At 46.8% G+C, this 18,793-nt stretch overlaps 1 protein-coding gene across 3 annotated transcripts in view; it reads left to right on the forward strand.

Moving 5' to 3' along the window:
• Positions 1 to 16,088, forward strand: part of YIPF1 (Yip1 domain family member 1) — a 35,910-nt gene extending 19,822 nt beyond the window's left edge. For 2 of the 3 annotated variants that reach the window (XM_026498047.4, XM_026498048.4), the window contains 2 exons: positions 3,804 to 3,899; positions 15,558 to 16,088. In XM_026498047.4, coding sequence (XP_026353832.2) covers positions 3,804 to 3,887 — 84 coding nt within the window. In that variant the 3' untranslated portion in view covers positions 3,888 to 3,899; positions 15,558 to 16,088. The remainder of the gene's footprint in view (positions 1 to 3,803; positions 3,900 to 15,557) is intronic. The other variant, XR_003315908.4, reaches the window with a different exon arrangement.
• The last annotated feature ends 2,705 nt before the right edge of the window (positions 16,089 to 18,793 follow it).

The following is an 18,793-nucleotide window of genomic DNA, read 5'->3' on the forward strand; positions in this document are numbered from 1 at the left end:
AACACGGGCGTAGTATTTCCTGCACGTAGGGCTGTTCTGAGGATAAAATAAAATATTGCCTATCAATATTTAATGTAGAACTTGTCCCATAGATGCCCATAAATTAGGTCCCTTTCCCTTGATCCTAAGGAGACATGATTTTCTATCTTCTGTGTACGTTGTACACAAAAATTGCTGTTCCATGGCCTTAACACGCCTGATGCAGGTGTCCAAGAATGTTAAGGTCGCTGATGAAGGAAAGGATGTGAGCGCGGGAAGATATCTGCGTCATGAATATCCAGACCCTTGGTCAGGTCTTACAGTTGTGGGAGTAAATATTTCTTGGGGCACCACTTGATCTGTAATATTTTTGTGTGGACAGCCTGGGTCATTCTTAAGATCCCGATACTTGACCATTGAACAAGTCTCATAAAAAGTGCCAGGTTCTGAGACGCAGAGCTGGGTAACATGCTATGCACGTGTCTGAGCTTTCAATTCTTGAGACCTCCAGAGGACTGTTGGTTTGACTCACGGCAGAGTGACACCGATAATTTCTGGCACTTGGAGCCCCTGGGCCGATCCCTTGTAATGCTGCTGTGACCCTCCTGGACCCTTCTGTCTGCTGAGGAAGAATGTCCTTTCTCACTGTAGCCCTCTCACTGGTGTGTCCCCATGTCTCCCTTGAGTGTTCTTCCCTATGCACCTAGTTGAGGCATTGATGGAGAGAAGGAGGGAGGAATAAGTGCTGCCTTGTTCAGTTGTGTAAAGAATTGAGAGGAGCACGGCCATCAGACTTTGGAGCAAGGAGGAGGGTGGTGGTGGTAAGAATGTTATTAAGAACCTATTTCAGTAGGTCCGCATGGCAGGCTCTTCGACCTCCTATGCCTGTTGTTCCCTTTTGGGAAAATGACACTGACATTGGGACTTACCTGCCCATCTTGCTGCTCAGGAACTTGCTGGAAGAGAGCCATTATAGGGAAGCAGAAAGAGCACTGCACTGGGCTGAGCACTGTGAGCTTAGGCGAGCACCCTCTTTCTCGGAAACTTGGCTTCCTCCTCTGTCACGGAGATTCATATCTTATGGGCTTTTGGGAGCCTCACTGAGATGGCTGTGAGAGCCCTTCATACACTATGAAGGGTTCTTCAGATGTAGAGAAGTTACTAGAAGAGCCCCGTGTCATCTGAAGCTGCCAGGCCCCTCTGCTGCTCATTCCTCCTGAGTGCCCCAGGAAGATCAGTCTGAGGCCACACTACTCGAAAGACAGGGTCCTTTCCTGGGTGCCTCTTGCTGGCATCTTCCCGCCTCTCTCCAGAATGTCTTTCCCGTCATATACCTGGTTGGGAAGTTGGAGGAGGCAGGAGAGAAGGCCTTGCTTGGTTCAGTTGTAAGGGACTCTGGGAAGCTGGGCACATTGGATAATGGAGCAGGGAGGGAATTGCAGGCGTAGGACCCCTTCTTGGAGGGGAGGCAAAGTTTTCTCCTCCTCAGAGAAGGGAACTATTCTATGATCAGGTGTTTAGCCAGGGGCCCTCTGTGCCTGGGGTTTTGTTTTCCACACCAGAGATGGCCTCCTCTGTCCTCTTCTGGAGATGTGCAGTGCAAGAGGCTGAAGCAGAGGTGAGCAGATGGGGGTCTGGTCCCAGCTCCCCCACCCCTGCTTTGGATATTTTCCTTCTCTGGACCCCACCTCCTCACTTAGAAAATGGACCTGCAGGAGCATCTTTACTTTTGTAAGGATTGAGTGTTTCATTCAACAGGAACAACGCAAACCGTACAAATGCAGGACATTAGTTTTATTGGAAGGGCAGGGAGAAGAATTGGGAGCGGAGAGGCACCGGCTGACCCAGACAGCTTGGCTTCCCGCTCTGCCCTGGGGAGCACGGATTTTTGCCTCCATGTTCTGAAGTGTATGCCAGTCCTCTACCTGCTGAGGGCCCCTCGCTGCTTGCGGCTGTACACTAAGTTGGTCGTGGGACAGTCGTGGCGGGGGTGACTAAGGAAGCCCCAGAGAGCGTGTCCTTGGCCGGAGTGTTTGAGACGGACAGGCCTGCGTTTGCAGGGGTTACTGCTGATAGTAGATCTTCCTTGCCCTCGCTCTCTGCCAGGTGACACTCCTGGCCCGACTTCTAGAAAGCCTGATGGTTCCATCCTGGCGCCTCCACAGTGCCTGGATCTAGACTGGGCGTAGGATAGGTGTTACATTGCAGGCCGCCCCGCAGAAGAGAAGAACATAGACTTTGGAGCCGGACATATCTGGATTGAAACCCTAGCTCAGACACAGGGTTGTGTAGCCTTGGGAAAATCTCTATCTCTTTGAGTCCCCACTTGCTCATCATTAAAATGGGGATAACATTGCCTGTTATTAATGATCAAGCATGGGCCTGGTGCGCAGTAGGCACTCCCCAAATAGTAACTGTGCTTGTTAGTAAGTATTTGTGGCATTAATGAACTAATGAGTCATAGAATTATAGTTGCCCATGAGACAATTTTTTTCTAATTCCTTCATTTTACACATTAGAAAACTGAGACTCAGGGGTGGAGTGACTTGTCCAAAGTTATGGTGTGCGTTACTAGCAAAGCCAAGTTTAGACCCTGCCTCTTGGCTCATTCCATGTGATGAGGGCCTCCTCCAGAAGCCTGGAAGAAAGGCACAATTCCTGCACCATGAGGGGCCTTTGTGGCTCTGTGCACAATCGAGATAGCTGGAGGGGCCCAAGACTGGCAGCACGACCCCTGTTCCCCCACCCCCTTAAGTTAGGAACCATTCTTTCCCTATCTCGGAAAGCAGGTGCTAGAACGGGCCCTGGGAAGAAGGCTTTTAGAGCTCATAGGATTGCTTTGGGAACGTTACAAGCTAGGGGGGCTCCACAGCTAGAAACTTGAGAAGAGTTCACATAGTATTGGGGAAAGCTTCAGTGCGTTGTCTTGGTGCCCCCTTCTGGCTGATAGAGAGTAGAGCTGGTGAAATGGTTCTTGACTTGGCTTTTTGTCCTGTTACCCTCCTCATGCCCTGACTCCAAGGGGGGAATTACAAGCGTCAGTGACCCCTGACTTACTAAGGGATTCCCCTTACTTTGAACAACTTAGGTATTTTACTGGGCTGAAGTCAGGCTTCTCAGACCTTGAAACAGGTCAGAAGATCCTCCTTGGTTTTTTCACCTCTTCACCCCCTCCTGATTTTTGACAGTGAAATTGTAGATGGGGAGTGGAAGAATTTATTAGATCTTTCGTTTCCAAGCTGGAGAATTATGAGGTCAGGCCTGCCTGGCCCTTTCTTGTGAAGGTCTTTACCAAGAGCCAGCTGGTTTAGCAGCAGTCTGTTATAGCTCAGTTCCTTAAGTATGGCTTGTTTACGTAGTGGGCCAGGCCCTGAGTGACAGGCTGGTGGCACAGGGACAGGAAGGATACAGGCTTTGCCCTGGAGGAGAGACTGGGTAATGTCGCAATGAAGAGCCTGACCCTTGGAGTCAGAAAGACCCGACTCTACCCCTCACTAGCCACGCGCACCGAATGAATGACAGCCTCTCTGAGCCTCAGTTTCTCATTTCTCAAATGAGGATAATAATAGCAGCCTTACGGGGTTCTCGTGCAGATTAAGTCATGTGGAGGAAGTGGCCAGTAAACGGTGGCTACATTTAAAAACTCATAGTCGAGTTAAGTGAGATGGACAGAAACAGAGTCAGTTGTAGTTCCGTGGGATGACGAGCGTGGCAGAAGGAAACGTAGGGGCCACGAGAGCCCAGAAATACTCTTAGCGCGGAGTCTAGAATACTCAGCAGACCATTGTGTTTTAACTCCCGTCATGGGTTTCCTTTTCCTGCAGGCATACTTTTTCGATGCGCCAGAGATGGACCACCTCCCAGCAGCTACCGTTGCTCCAAACCAAACAGTTGCAGCAGCCAAGTAGCTAGAGAGGAAAGTAAGAGATTATATTTTTATTACGTTTTTTGCGGTTTGGTACAGTAAAAAGGGGCGAGTGCTTCACTTCCGGTGCTGTTAGCATCAAGAACCGAGAGAGCCAGACCGTGTCGTCTTTCCGTACGATTCACTATGGCGTTTGTGTGCGAGCATGTCTGTATCTGTGCGGCCCCCCACCCGAAGGCCTCAACTGTGAAATCCACGTGGTCCTGGCTTGATAGATGTGGGAGATGTGAGCTCTCAGCTTCTTCGTTAGAGGAGCTCCTGCCTTTTGGACCCCGCATCCCCTCGCCTCCGCTCTCTGTCCCCTTCCCGGAAGCACAGTATGGCTTTGTTCTCTTTGGTGACAGTCCTGGTGGTTTTTCTAGTTTCCCTGTGACTTCTCCACCAGGCCTCAGACCCTGAGTGTGACTTCTCTTGAATTACTCGTAGGGTTCTGTAGAGCCGACAAATTCTCATGCCTGGTTTGCTCTCTGGCCCCTCGGATGATTCTATCTCAGTGGTTGGCTCAGTAGATTAGCGTACGGAAGAGGAGCCACTTCCTCCGTGGCTCATTCCTTGCCTCCCTGTCCCAGCTCCTCAGTGTACCGGGGCTTGCCATTGCCAGAACACGGCTTTGCACTGGCTGTTCCAGATGTCTTAAGTGGTCCCTTTCTCCCAACAGCCATCACTTACCCCGTGATCCTGTTACACCTTTATTATACATCACTGTCAATGGTGCTGGAAATTCTTCACTGTTTGTGTGGCCATCTGCATATTCATTTGTTCATTCACTGATTCATTTGTCCTCCGTGGACTGGTTTGCCTCTTCAGTTCGATGCAGCGACACGAGGACAGGAAATGGGTATTACCCTGCGTCTTCATTGCTCACTGCAAGGCCTGTGTACAGGGGGTGCTCAGTAAAATGTCGGGGGAGTGAATGAACGAAGTCACACTCTGCACATGATCTCCCTGTAGTCTGTTTTGTAATCACAGGGTGACCTTCTCCTTTCTCAGAGCAACAGGGTGTGGTGCAAAGACCCCAGGGCCTTTAGAGTCAAGTAGAACTAAAATGAAATCCTGGCCCCAGCACGTACTAGCGGTGCACGTGGGGCAAGGAGCTTACTGTCTCTGAGCCTCAGCCAGCGTAATTGTGGAAGAAGGATGATACAACCCATACTGTAAGACTGTAGTGAAGATTAGAGATCATGTTTACAAAAGCTCCTGGCTCGTGGTTAAGGTGCGCAGTGACAGAATCAAGGCTATTGCCCCTCTGAGCGTGGGTCCATATTTGTGTTGAAATTTGGTGGTTCTCACTGCCTTTACCTTGACCCTTTATTTCTTTTTTGTAAAACCAAAGAGATTTTTCCCTCTTAGTTGAGGAATTTGGGTTGCAGGCCTTGCAAGTTGACAAGATGTGGTTGGTCAAACAAAGACACCTCTGGTGGTCTTGTTGGTAAGACAGTTGCCCTGGCCAGTGGAATGCCTAGGGGGCTATTATGAATGTCACGGCCCACCCTCCCCTCTTCCTCTCTTCACGTGGGGATGTGATGTTAGAATCAAAGGTCAGAGCCCTTGGAGACAGGATGGGCTTTCCTCCCCTTTTTACCATAAGGAAGCCAAGGCCAAGAAAGAACAGTGCCTTGTCCAAGGCCATCCCAGAGTTTTGTGACAAGCTAACATGTGTATATCACATTCTGTTCTACAAGATACTTTCTAGATCACTCTCTCTTTGTCCATGTTACCAGCCTTGTTGACCTCATTTTATAGATAAGGCAGCTGAACTTAAGAAGTCTGAGTTGACTAAGATCACCTACCTCTTAGAAGCAGAGCTGGACTCAAACCCAGGTATTCTGGAGCCAATTCTCAAGGTTTTTCCACTTTCCCACTTTTAAGGTTGATGTTCTTTTTACTGCTAAAATTTGCAGGCTCCCACTGCTGGCCGTTGGCCTCTTTTTTGGAGCCCTCCTTTGCTGTTTAGAGATGCTTCAGTTCAGAGTATCCATACTTAACCTCTCAGTTAAGAAGTCGAGGGCTGTATTCATGGTCTATTGCTGCCTAACAATATTAGCTAGCACCTGAACTCAAACCCAGCACCTTGAACTATACCCATTTCTTAGTTCAGTTTCTGTGGGTCAGGAGTCTGGGCAAAGCTAACTGGGTTCTCTCCTTCAGGTTCTCTTAGAAGGCTGCACTCCAAGTGTTGGCCTGGGCTGAGGTCTCCTCTGAAAGCTGGGCTGGGGAAGGATCTTCCTCCGAGCTCACCAGCTTGTTGGCAGGATTCACGTCCCTGTGGCCTGTTAGACCGAGGGCGATCCTTTCTAATTGTCAGCTGGAAGCTGTCCCCAGTTCCTTGCCACATGGGATGGCTGATTTCATCAAAGCCGTAGAAGATAATGGACAGACATCGCTTAGGAAGACAGAAGATATGTAACATAAAGTAACCATGGAAATGATATCTCTCCGTTTTCCTGTATTCTTTTGATTAGATGCAAGTTACAAGTCTTGCCCACAGTCAGGGGGAGGGCACAAGTACGTGGAGTCAGGGATCATTGGAGGGCATTTTTATTTTATTTTATTTTTCAGCTTTATTAAGGTATCATTAACAAAGAAAATTGTAAGATGCTTGAAGTTACGTTGTGGTGATTTGATATATGTCTACATTGTGGGGAGACCCTTTTGCAGTCTCTGCCACCGGCACACACCCTAGTAGTATGTGTGTATTGGAAGTGTTTACATATTCTGTTGTCAGTCCATATAGTAACTATTAAAGCTCAATTTCTTTTTTTTCGATGAAAAATAAATGTTAATAGAAGTTCTAAAATTTGTCTTCCATTACCTCGGTGGGTGGTTTTTACAGCCCAGTGCCTTAGAGTGAGCATGTGGTAGCTTGTTTGCCTTACGGCTTGGTTGTCGTCTCTACTTGCTCAGCTCCTCTTGCAGACGGATTTCACTGGCTGTTAGCAGAGAAGGCCCGGGGGCAAGCTGGGCCTCTTCCTGAGATTGAGGTCCACGGGAAAGGGATTGAGTCTGATTGGACTTGAACTCCCCAGTGCTTGGCCTAATGCCTGCCTGGCACAGACAGAGCGAGTGCTCAGTTAACGTTGGGTGGTTGCAGGTGACCCTTTGTAAGATGAAGGCAAGAGGGGGATGTGGGCTTTTGTCAGAGGTGTCTTGGCTCACAGAGCCCTCATTTACTTTCTCGCTCAGCGTTTACTTGAGGCTGTTCTGTGGCCTCCGTGGTCCAGGCAATGGGGACCTAGAAAGTCAAATATAATCTGCCTCAGGGAGCCTTGGTGCATGGGTAAAACAGCTAACTAGGTCATAAACAGACCGTGTTCTTAGAGAAGCGCCCTACCCGAATGGTGAATTGCTGAGCACGAGCACAGAAGCAGTGACTCATTTGGCCTGAGGGAGGGCTTCATAGAAGGGGTCTTGTTTGAGCTGGGCCCTGAAGGTTGAGCAGAAGCCATCAGTTGCCTGTTTTTCTGAAGCGAGCAGTCAGCTTCCCGTGGCATTTGGGAAGGTGAAGTCATAGGTTGTTCATTGGAACACAGTGATGTGATGTGGGCTCACATCACAGAGAACAAGAAAATCTGAGCCCGCTGGAGGACAGAGGTAGAGACCACCATGGCAGCAGTTGCTTGGGTCAAGAATACCCGACATCGACCTGGTGAGGGGCCCTTTCATCCTACTCCCATGTTAGGACTCAAGTTCCTTCCTTACATTTTGTTATGAAGGCTCCGGGCCAATGTCCCAGGTGCTCTAAACCTTCAGAAAGTCAGAAGCTGGTGCTGGAGAAAAGCCTGGTCCTTAGGGCCTTTGCAGACCTCCCATCCAGATTTATAGAGATTTGACACCTTAGGGCTTTGCTTAGATCTATAAACTTGGGTATCAGTGTCTCCATTTGGGTGTCAAGTCTCCAAATGAGATAGTGATGAACAGTTTCTTTGGCGCTTCTGTGGCAGAAGCATCAATCGCTTTGCAATGAGAGGGCTGTCCAGAGCCCCAGGCCCTGCAGATTTATGAGCTGCCTGTGCCCTCTACCGTAATCTCTAGACTCCCAGCTTTCACTGAAAACGAATGGCTTCTAATCTCGCGGATAACGTTCTTCATGTACATCTGCACATTGGAGGGCTTAGCCTGGCATGGATTACTGGGAGAACATTCACCGCCTCTCTCCCTGGAAACTCAGGATCATAGAGGAGCCTCCAATGACTTGTGATCAGGGAAACTACCCCTATATGAATCATTGAAATATTATAGAGAATATCTGGCTTTCTTCTCCCCTCCTTTCTTTTCCTTTTTTAAAATTAACTTAACACCTGAGGGCCAGTGCCATTTCTTCTCTGAGCCAAGACCCCGGGGAAGCCTGGAAACTGTACCTTGGGAGTCTTACTTTGGCTTGTGGGATGGAGTATCTGAAAGATGGCATTCATATGGGGGCTGCCTTCCCAGGAGCGGTGACAAGTGGGTCTGTCTGGAGGAGGGTGGCCAGCAGGTAATTATAGTGCAGTGTGATAGGGGTTTAATAAGAGATGAGCAAAGGGCTTTAGGAGATTCCTTTGTAATTAAAAAACCCTCCTGATTTGATACACAGGGTTTATGTGCAATTATCCTTTCACTCACTCATATTAAGAGTGTTCATTTTATAAGCCAAAGCTACAAACCCTTTTACTACATTTATACACATCAGTTCTTTTATTCTGAAATCAGTTTTAACTCAGTACTGTAAACCTCTTTAACACGACATCCAGACTATGTGACTTTCCACCTTGGCTAACACTGTTTTCCACCAGCCCCTTCTTCTTGTCCACACCATGTCTGAGATGTCCCTGCCCAGAGCATCTAGTTTCAGCTTCTGTGCTGTTTCTCTGTCAATTTTCTTCTTGGTTCTCTGTCTTTGAAGTTAATTGGGAGAACCTGGGTTGGAGAGTGGGTCAGCACAGTAACTCTTTTTTTTTTTTTTTTTAAGAGTTTATTTACTTATTTATTTGAGAGAGAGAGCACAAGCAGGGGGAGCAGCAAAGGGAGAAGCAGGCTCCCCACTGAGCAGGGAGCGCGATGCGGGGCTTGATCCCAGGACCCTGGGCTTGTGACCTGAGCTGAAGGCAGATGCTTAACCGACTGAGCCACCCAGGCGCCCAACACAGTAACTTTTTATTCTTCTTTAAACTTATTTAGTGGAAAGCTTTTACACATAGGCAAAAGTAGAGTGAATGGTATAATGAGTCTCCATGTACCCTTTGCTTACTTTGCACAGTTGGCAACTCATGGTCAACTTTATTTCATCTGTATACCCATCTATTCCCCCATATTATTTTGAAGCACATCTAAGACATCCTATTCTTTGATCCATAAATACTTAAATTCTGGATCTGTAAGAGACACTTTTAAAAACCTAACCATAATACCATAGTCACATCTAAAAAAAAGTTATAACTCCTTAATACAGGCGTACCTCGTTCTATTGAGCCTTGCTCACTGCACTTCACAGATACTGTGTTTTTGACAAACTGGAGGTCTGTGGTAGCCCTGTGTCGAGCCAAGTCGGTCGGCACCGTTTTTCCAAAAGCGCTTGCCCACTTTGTGTCTCTCTGTCACATTTCGGTAATTCTTGCAGTATATTCAACTTCTTCATTATTTTTATGTTTGTTATGGTGATCTGCGATCACTGATCTTCGGTGTTACTCTTGTAATTATTCTAGGGCGCTACAATCTGCACCCATGTAAGATGGTAAACTTAATCAATAAAGGTTATGTGTGTTCTGATCACTCCACTGACCGGCCATTCCCCTATCTCACTCCCTGTCCTTGGGCTTCCCTATTTAAAACATCATAATACTGAAAGTAGGCCAATTGATAACCCAACAATGACCTCTTGAGTATTCAAATAAGGAGAGTCACGCATGTCTCACTTTAATGAAAAGCTAGAAATGACTAAGTTTAGTGAGGAAGGCATGTCGAAAGCCAAGACAGATTGAAAGCTAGGCCTCTTGCACCAAACAGCCAAGTTGTGAAAGCAAAGGAAAGGTTCTGGAAGGAAATTAAGAGCGCTACTCCAGTGCACACACGAATGATCAGAAAGTAAAACAGCCTTACTGCTGACGTGGAGAAAGTGTGTCTGGATAGAAGATCAAACCGGCCACAACATCCTCTTAAGCCAAAGCCTGGCCCAGAGCAAGGCCCTGGCTCTCCTCCATTCTGTGAAGGCGGAGACAGGTGAGGAGGCTGCAGAAGGAAAGTTGGAAGCAGCAGAGGTGGGTTGGTGAGGTTTAGGGAAAGAAGCCGTCTCCATAACACAGAAGCAGAAGGCGAAGCAGCCAGTGCTGGTGTAGACGCTGCAGCAGGTGATCCGGAAGCTCCGACTCAGATCTTTCGTGAGGGTGGCTACGCTCAACAACGGATTTCCAGTGTAGACGGAACAGCCTTCTACCGGAAGAAGATGCCGTCTAGGACTTCCGTAGCTACAGAGGAGAAGTCAGTGCCCGGCTTCAAAGCCTCAAAGGTAGGCTGACTCTCTTGTGAGGGGTTAATGCAGATGGTGACTTCAAGTTGGAGCCAGTGCTCAGTTACCATTCATGAAACCCCAGGACCCTCAAGAATTATGCTGCATCTATACTTCCTGTGCGCTCTAAACGGAACATCAAAGCCTGGATGACAGCACATCTGTTTACAACATAATTTACTGAATATTTTAAGCCCCCCATTGAGACCTGCTCAGAAAAAAAGATTCCTTTCAAAATGTTACTCGTCATTGATAATACATCTGGTCACCCAGGAGCTCTGAGGGAGATGGACCACTGAGATGAATGTTCTCATGCTCGCTGACACAGCATCCATTCTGCGGCCCATGGATCAAGGAGTCATTTTGACTTTCAAGATGTATTATTTAAGAAATGCATTTCACAAGGCTCTTGCTGCTGTAGTGATTCCTCTGGTGAATCTGGGCAAAGTAAAATAAAAACCTTCTGGAAAGGATTCGCCATTTTAGAAGAATATTCGTGATTCATGACAAGAGGTCAAAATATCATCATTAACCGGAGTTTGGAAAAAGTTGGTTCCAGCCCTCATGGGCGACTTAGAAGGGGTTCAAGACTTCAGGGGAGGAAGTGACTGCAGATGGGGTGGAAGGAGCAGGAGAACTAGAAGTGGAGGCTGAAGGGGGGACCGAGTGGCCGTCATCTCAGGATAAAACTTGAGCGGGTGCGGAGTTGCTTCTTACGGATGTACAAAGAAGGTGGTTTCTTGAAATGGACTCTACTCCTGGTGAAGATGTTGTGAAGACTGTTGAAACGACAATAAACGGTTTGCAATATCACAGAAACTTAGTTGATAAAGCAGCAGCAAGGAGGATTGACTCTAATTTTGAAAGAAGTTCTACTGTGGGTAAAATGCTATCAAATGGCATCACATGCTACAGAGAAATTGTGAAAATAATCAATCCATGTGTCAAACCTCATTGCCATTTTATCAGAAATTGCCGCAGCCACTCCAGCCTGGGGCACCCACCAGTCTGATCAGTCGGCAGCCATCGGCATTGAGGCAGGACCCTCCCCCAGTAAAAAGATTATGACTCTCTGGAAGCTTGTATGATGCTTAACATTTTTTAGCAATAAAGTATTTTTTAATTAAAGTATGGACATTTTGGGACGCCTGGGTGGCTCAGTCGGTTAAGCGTCTGCCTTCAGCTCAGGTCATGATCCCAGGGTCGTAGGATTGAGTCCCGCATTGGGCTCCTTGCTCAGCAGGGAGCCTGCTTCTCCCTCCGCCCCTCCCCCTGTTCATGCCCTCTTGCCCTCTCTGACAAATAAATAAAATCTTTTTTTTAAGTATGTACATTTTCTAGACATAATGCTGTTGCACACTTAGTAGACTACAGTATAGTGTGAACATAACTTTTATGTACCCTGGCAAACCAGAAAGTTCGTTTGATTCACTTTACTGTGGTATCCACGTGATCCCCGTGGTCTGGAATGTCTCCACCTTCTGACGCATCATATATACTTCAGTGTTGGAATTTCATCGTGCAGTTTGTTGACGTATCTCTTAAATGTGTTTTAAATGATAGATTCCCACTCCATTCCCCCTCTCTCTTTCTCTTTACCATGTGTTTGTTGAAGAGTTCTTTTTCCTATGGCTTCTCACTGTCTGGATTTTGCTGATTGTAGGTCTATGGTGGTGTTTATCACGTTCTCTGCCTTTGTTTGCTGTAAACTGGTGGTTCTGTCTAAAGGTTGGATCAGATTCGGCCTTGGTGGGTTGGTTGGTTTTGGCAAGACTGCTTGGTAAGTGGTGTTAAATGCTTTCAGCCATAAACTCATGACGTGTAATTATCTCGCACTTTTTGATATTAAAAGTAATCAGCCATGCCTACAGCTGTTAAATCATTAGGGGTTTCAAAATGGTGATGTTTCAGTTCTATCTTTGCTTCTTTGTTTGTTAATGAGAATACTTCTTTCATAAAAACTTCCCTTCGTCTACTATTTGGCTATCCAGTGATATAGTTTCTGTAGAAAAGCAGGATAAGTGATTCTCTTCCCTTTTTTTCACCTATTTTCAAAATAGTAGTTGGCTCACTAGCACCGGGCAACAACGACCAGTTAGTTTCAGCCATCACAAGTATTATGCTTACCAATACTCAAATCGTCCCTTCTTTGGCTAATGGGAACCTCTTCAAATTGGCCTGAGTCCTGCTGCCACATCCCTAAGAGTCTCTGATGACTGTCTGGTTATCTGTTACAACAAAATTTTCCTGGCTTTTCCAGGCTCATTTTGAACCTTTCCTGTCCCAGGCCCAGACTGAGTCATTTCTCGAAGGAGTCTTGGTTCTGTTCAGTGGGGAGAGTAATACCAGGTCACAGTAGGTGCTCATTGCCTTTGGCTTGGCTCTTGTTTACAGGCCTTTTCACTGTTCAGAGTCAGGAAATACAGGTGTCGTGTGGTCGATTCGTTTTTTAAAGGAGACACATTGTGAGGTCATACTCCTACTTTCAATTCTTAGCACTACAGAGTTTTTCTAAATTGCTTTTATCTTATATCTATATCTCCTTTCTCACCTATTGAGGATCTCACTTTTCAACAATACCAGCGGTGGTAGAATTGGAGTAGCACATAAGCACTTAATTGTTTTATCCAGGCAGTCACAACAGTCCAATAATAACAGCAGCAGCACTCCCATTAATTACTGGAAATATTGCTTTAAAATCTTTTAAGGCTTTTTTTTTTTTTTTTTAAGGTTTTTAAGTTTTGGAATTCCCTTCCCTGACTTGTCTACTTGGAAGCCCACTATTTATTCTTCAGGATCCACTGCAGATAGCCTGTCCTTGGGGAAGTTTAGATTACTTACTCGGCTGTGCTTTCCTACAGCCCTTTGTATGTTCCTCTGTTAGGGCAGTTCTCTTATTCACTGTGACATAGACTGAGAATTCCTAGAGAGTGGAGACTTATTGACCAGTATACCTGCAGCATGCAGCAGGCTTTGGGGAAAGCTTGATTTTGCACAAGTGACAGTTGATACACACGTCACGTGCACACACGCTCAGTTCGTTTGCCAGGTTACTTAAGGACTTTTTACTTGTTCATTCATTGAGGGCCTACCCTTTGCTACTGTTTGCGGGGTGACTGGGGTGAACAGTGGAGATAGGTCCTTCCTCTCCCAGATTTTACACCCCGATTTTCTGTCTCAGGCATCAGACAGACTAGAAGGCCCTGCTGAATTAAAGAAAGAATCCTAACCTGGGGAACTTCGGATTGGAACACCCCCGATCAAGCTCGGATGCAGGGCTGCCGCCATGAAGAGGGCGCAGGGGAGGCCTGGGTTGCAGTGGGGCCACCCGAGGTGGGGAACCAGAAGTGGCCCGGAGTTGGGTCATAGGTGGGGAGGAGGCGAGGGAGCTCTGGCTGGTGGTGGCATTATGGACCAGGTCTGGCACAAAGGGCAATATCCTCTTTCTTGCCATCCTCTGGCCTAAGCCCCAGGAATCCCCAGCCTCTGTCTTACAGGCTACCTACTAAAAGTTGGCAGCAGGGCAAGGGAGATTTTCTGTCTTCAATCCCTCCTCTAGTCTTGACATTAATTTGGAACACACAGCTAGAGAGATGAGAGAAAAAGAACATGTTTATGAAAATTAAATCTTCAGTGCCTGCCCTGTGGGCTCATTTGTCCCTACCTTTATTTAGCATTTCAGAAGCCCGAGCTAATGTTTACCAGAAGGCCAGGCAGGACTTTAAGTTCTTCCAGTCCCACAAATCACAGCATTCACACTTCTCCAGCCACTTTTCACAGATAAATTGTTGACGACATTTCCTTTTTCTAGAGCCGGGACACTGAGGGAGATACGCCTGCCTCAGCCCCACGGTCCTAGTTGTGATCCTGCCCCTGATGGTAGTAGGAGGCCTGGCACGTTCTCTTAGGTTGAAGGCCATTTATTAGGAAATGGCCTCTCTGCCACATTTCTTAATCCCCGCCCCGGATTTAACTATATCTCTAACACCTCTTTCCAAATTCCCATCTATTGCAAATCCCCAACTAAGTGTACCAACAGATAATTCCAGTTCATTATGTTCAAAACTAAACTCCTCTCCCCCACAACCCGATCCTCCTTATACTCTCCTGTTTCCGTGAATGGCACTACGATCCATGCTGCCCCTGACTTCAGACTAGGTTCGATTCTTTATTATACTGTCTCACGGTGCTCACGATTATAATTACATAAGTAATATGCTATGTATTTATTTACCCTGTAGTTTCCACTGCCAGACTGTAACTTTATTGAGAGTTGGGACCGTGGGTGCCTTATTCATCACTGCCCCCAGTGTCTAACACATCTGTTGGGTGAGTCCTTAATCACTGTTTGTTGGATTAATTAAGAAATCCATCCGGTCACCCCAGAAGCCTCATCATCAATGTAGAATCCTCCTTCTTACCTTCATTATCTTATCTATCAGTACGACTTGTCTATTCTACCCCCGAAATATTTCTCAGATCTGTCCTATCAGTACTGTGCCTGGTGTCAGGATCTAATCAGTTCACATTCAGACTGTGATAATAACTTGATGGGTTTCTCTATCTCTTTTATTTTCCTTCTTCCAATCCATCCTATGCGTAGCCACAGTGGTTTTTGAAAAATTATAAAACTGTGTCACTCCTCTGCTTAAGGACTTTCTTTTCTTTTTTCTCTTTTCTCTTCTCTTTTCTTTTCTTTTCTTTTCTTTTCTTTCTTTTTTCTCGTTGTCTAAAAGACAAAATCTAAATTCCCTGGATTGCCAGGATCGATCCCTAATCTCTTTGTCCTGCTTCGCATCCTGCCATTGTCCCCTGCATAACCTGTTTCAACAACCACAAACAGCTCTCTCATTCTCAAATCTTACTATGTCCCTCCGTATTTACTCTCTTCCTCCTCTAGCACCTAACACAGCTCTTACAAAGAAGAGAGAGAAAGAAGGACGGGTGAAGGTAGCTTTGGGATCTGGCAGAGAAAAATCACGGGTTTCCAAAGAAAGAGCGGAAAACTTTTAAGAATGTCACCTCGCCTCCGATAATAATTCTTCTTGGAGCTGGTACATCAGGGCTCAGGGCCGTCTGGTGTTGAAGGGATACCTCTGAACATACAAACCCTGCCCTGCAGTTTAGATCCTTTCTGAGGGGGGGTTCTAAGTTACTCTTTTTGTTTTTCAGTTCTCTTTTCTGTTTTTTGGAGTGTGGTTCCTTTGGACACGGCGTCTACTGCAGGAAAGCGGAATGACCAGGCCAGCAGGACAACTGATGGAATGGTACCCCACTCTGGCAGCTATACGGTGCCACGCTGAGGTCTAGTCACCTAATTTAACAAACAGTAATTAAACGTCGTTCAGTCCGTGTGTCTTTCAGCTCTTCTTTCTCACCCGTCAGTTATCGTTGGAACTATACACCGCCTCGCAACAAAATACAAGGGAACGTGGTAGGTGTGCCTGCCATTTGCCTCTTGCTGTCCTGTGACACCCTTAATACGGGAAATGGATCCATCCTAACGTCTGATGGCTTTCTTCTGGATTGTACACAGATGTTCCTCTAAGGTGATCCTCGTCTCTCCAACTGCTTGCCGTCCTAAACTGGCCGAACTGTATGAACTTTGGTTTGGATTCACTGGGAGCCTGAACATTGTCTGTGGTGACTTGACACTGGGCAGCCCAACCTAAATGTTGCAGAATAAATACCTCACAGAATGTCCGTCTGCATGTTATGACTTTATCTCGAGTTCTTCCTTGATGTTTTATCTGTAGCGTGCTGGAAGCTGCTGAGAATCTTGATTTACTTAATGGGCTAGCTGTTGGGGTGTGGGGGTTAAAATGGACATTGGAATTTTTCTTCCTGTAAGTATGGAACAGAGGGGTGAAAGAACATGCTCGCTTACGGCCTATTTTGATGCAGAGATTTGAGAAAAAAATTTTAGGGCACTTCGAGTGCCTCCTCAAGGTGGCCTGACTCTGGGCTAACGTGCCTTAAAGGGAGAAACCAGTGACACCTCAAAGATGCTTTGTTATACTTTTTATTCAGAATGGGAGGCTGAGCCTCTGCCAGGTCAGGATTGCTGATCCCCTACTGTGTCTGTTGTCCTCTTCAGGCAGGGAATGTCCAGGGTATTTCTGAGACAGTTACAAAGACACATGGGGAGACTTAAAAGGCTGATCCCACCGGTAAAGGAAGAGGCGCACAAATTCAGGCTACCGTGAGCTTAAGGTCACGTTGGCAAACCTCCCATCAAATGCAGAGTATCCAACCGCCCCATTAATGTACTTAACAAATATAGGTTGTGCACCTGCTAAGTGCTGATCAGCATTCTAGGTGGTGTGGCCGGAGCAGTGAACGGAACAGACCAGGTCCCTGATCCCCTGGATCCTACAGTTGCACGGTCACTGCTGGGGGGTTGCCGGCCTCAGCCTCTGCAAGGCCGCCGTCTCCTGAACAGCTCCTTGTGTCACATCTCTGCAACGTTTGCTCCTTGGTCTGAGCTCTACCCCTGGGCCTCTCAGATCTAGTCTGAGCTCTCTTCCCTGTGTTGACTTCCGATGTTTGAAAACAGCTGTTCTGCATGCCCTGAGTCTTCTCCAGCTAAGTGTTTCTTTTGTCCTCAAGGACTCTTCAGAGAACTTGGTGTCTGTACCTTCCAGTCAGCCTCTGAGCTGGTACCCGGGTGCGCATTCATTAATACTTAGCTCCTGCTGCCCAGGGCAGTGATTGTGACACACGTGGGTCCTGTGAGTGCCGTGTGCAGGCCCTCTGCAACCTGCCCTTCCTATCTCTCACTGAAAGTGGCAGGATTTTTCTCCAATAAAGAATAGAAGGATACCATGAGATGATAAATATATATATTAGCCTCTGCTACAGTTTCTGACAGAGCTGCTAATTTCCTGGGTGATAAGAGTGCCTGACAGAGCTCCCAAATCTCTTGGAATTTCCTGGGTAGTGGAGCATTTCTTGTTTTTTTCTAATGAGGTGACTCTAGGGGGGCTCTGGGTGGGGCTGGTCACCAGGTAGACCAAGCCATGATTAGAAGCTTGGAACTTTCGGCCCCACTCCCCATTCTCTGTAGAGAGTTGAGGGGCTGGAAGTGGAGGTAATAATCAATCAGGCCTATATGATGAAGCCTCCATAAAAATTCCAAAAGAACAGGGTGTGGAGAGCTTCCAGGTTGGTGAATACTTCCACCTGCCAGGAGGGTGGGGCACCCCCAACTCCAAGAGAGACAGAAGCTCTTGCACCTGGGACCCTTCCAGACCTTGCCCCATGTATCTCTCCACCTGGCCGTTCATTTAAACATCCTTTGTAATAAATCAGCAATAGTGAGTACACTGTCTTTCTGGGTTCTGGGAGCAAATTATCAAACCCAGGGAGGGGGCTGTGGGGAGCCTTTAATTTGTAGCCAAATGGGACAGAAATCATGGGTCACCTGGGAACCCACTACTTGCAGTTGACATCTGAAGCAGGGGGGGCTGTCTTGGGGGGGTTGTGCCCTTACCCTTTGGGTTCTGTACTATGTTCAGGCAGTTAGTGTCAGACTTGCTTTGTGCAGAAGAGCCACATAACCGGTCACAGAAGTAAGTGTTAAGGCGAGGGAAGGCAGTGAGGTTTTCCCCAGGCACATATAAATATCTGTGTTTGAGGGGGAATTTAGTTACTACTGAGTACCTATGGTGTGACTGGTAAAGTTTTTCCCCAAAAAATGTTCAGAGACTCTTTAATACAGTGGTCAGGATTTAATTTTTAAGTAAGGATTTTAGATACAACCAGCATCATAAATTAGTATCATCATCTTACAAAAAGAGAGGACATTATAATATCAAATAATCTGGAAGGACATAATGTCAGTCCTGAAAACTGGAATAAGTTTAGCTTTCTGGAAAAAGCTAAATTTTTTTCTCACCCACCAAGGACCAGTGACAATTTCATGAACCAACTAGCACCGCCTTTTGGGAGCCCCCATTCTTGGGACCCCCGTGAAGCACTTATGAATTGTGTTCACCTATAAAAGAACCCTAAAAAGCAATCGCTGAAACAAATTAGCAGTTTTACTTTCCTCATGGAAATAGAAGTTTAGAGATGGCCCTGCCCAGGATAATACAGTTGCTCCATGATGCCATTAGGGATTCTGATTTTTTAAAAATTTTTCTTCTGCTCAGCAGTCCTTAGCATGAATTTGCCATCATGTGATCCCAAGATGTCTGCTGTTTTCCAGGAAAGTGTAGGCAATGAAGAGTCTGGCTCCAAGCCAGAACCCTATGTGTGATCTTTCGGGCCTGATTGTGGGCAGTTAGGGGCCACGTACCTCAAGGCCTTTACCTCCTGACAGGCCTCCTGGGAAAGCTGCCCACACACACCAGACTAGGTGCACAGCCTGAGCACTGTGTCCTTTAAGGGGAGTTGTGGTCAGGGGC

This window comes from Ursus arctos, unplaced genomic scaffold, assembly GCF_023065955.2.
Source record: "Ursus arctos isolate Adak ecotype North America unplaced genomic scaffold, UrsArc2.0 scaffold_12, whole genome shotgun sequence".
In the NCBI taxonomy this organism is placed as follows: domain Eukaryota; kingdom Metazoa; phylum Chordata; class Mammalia; order Carnivora; family Ursidae; genus Ursus; species Ursus arctos.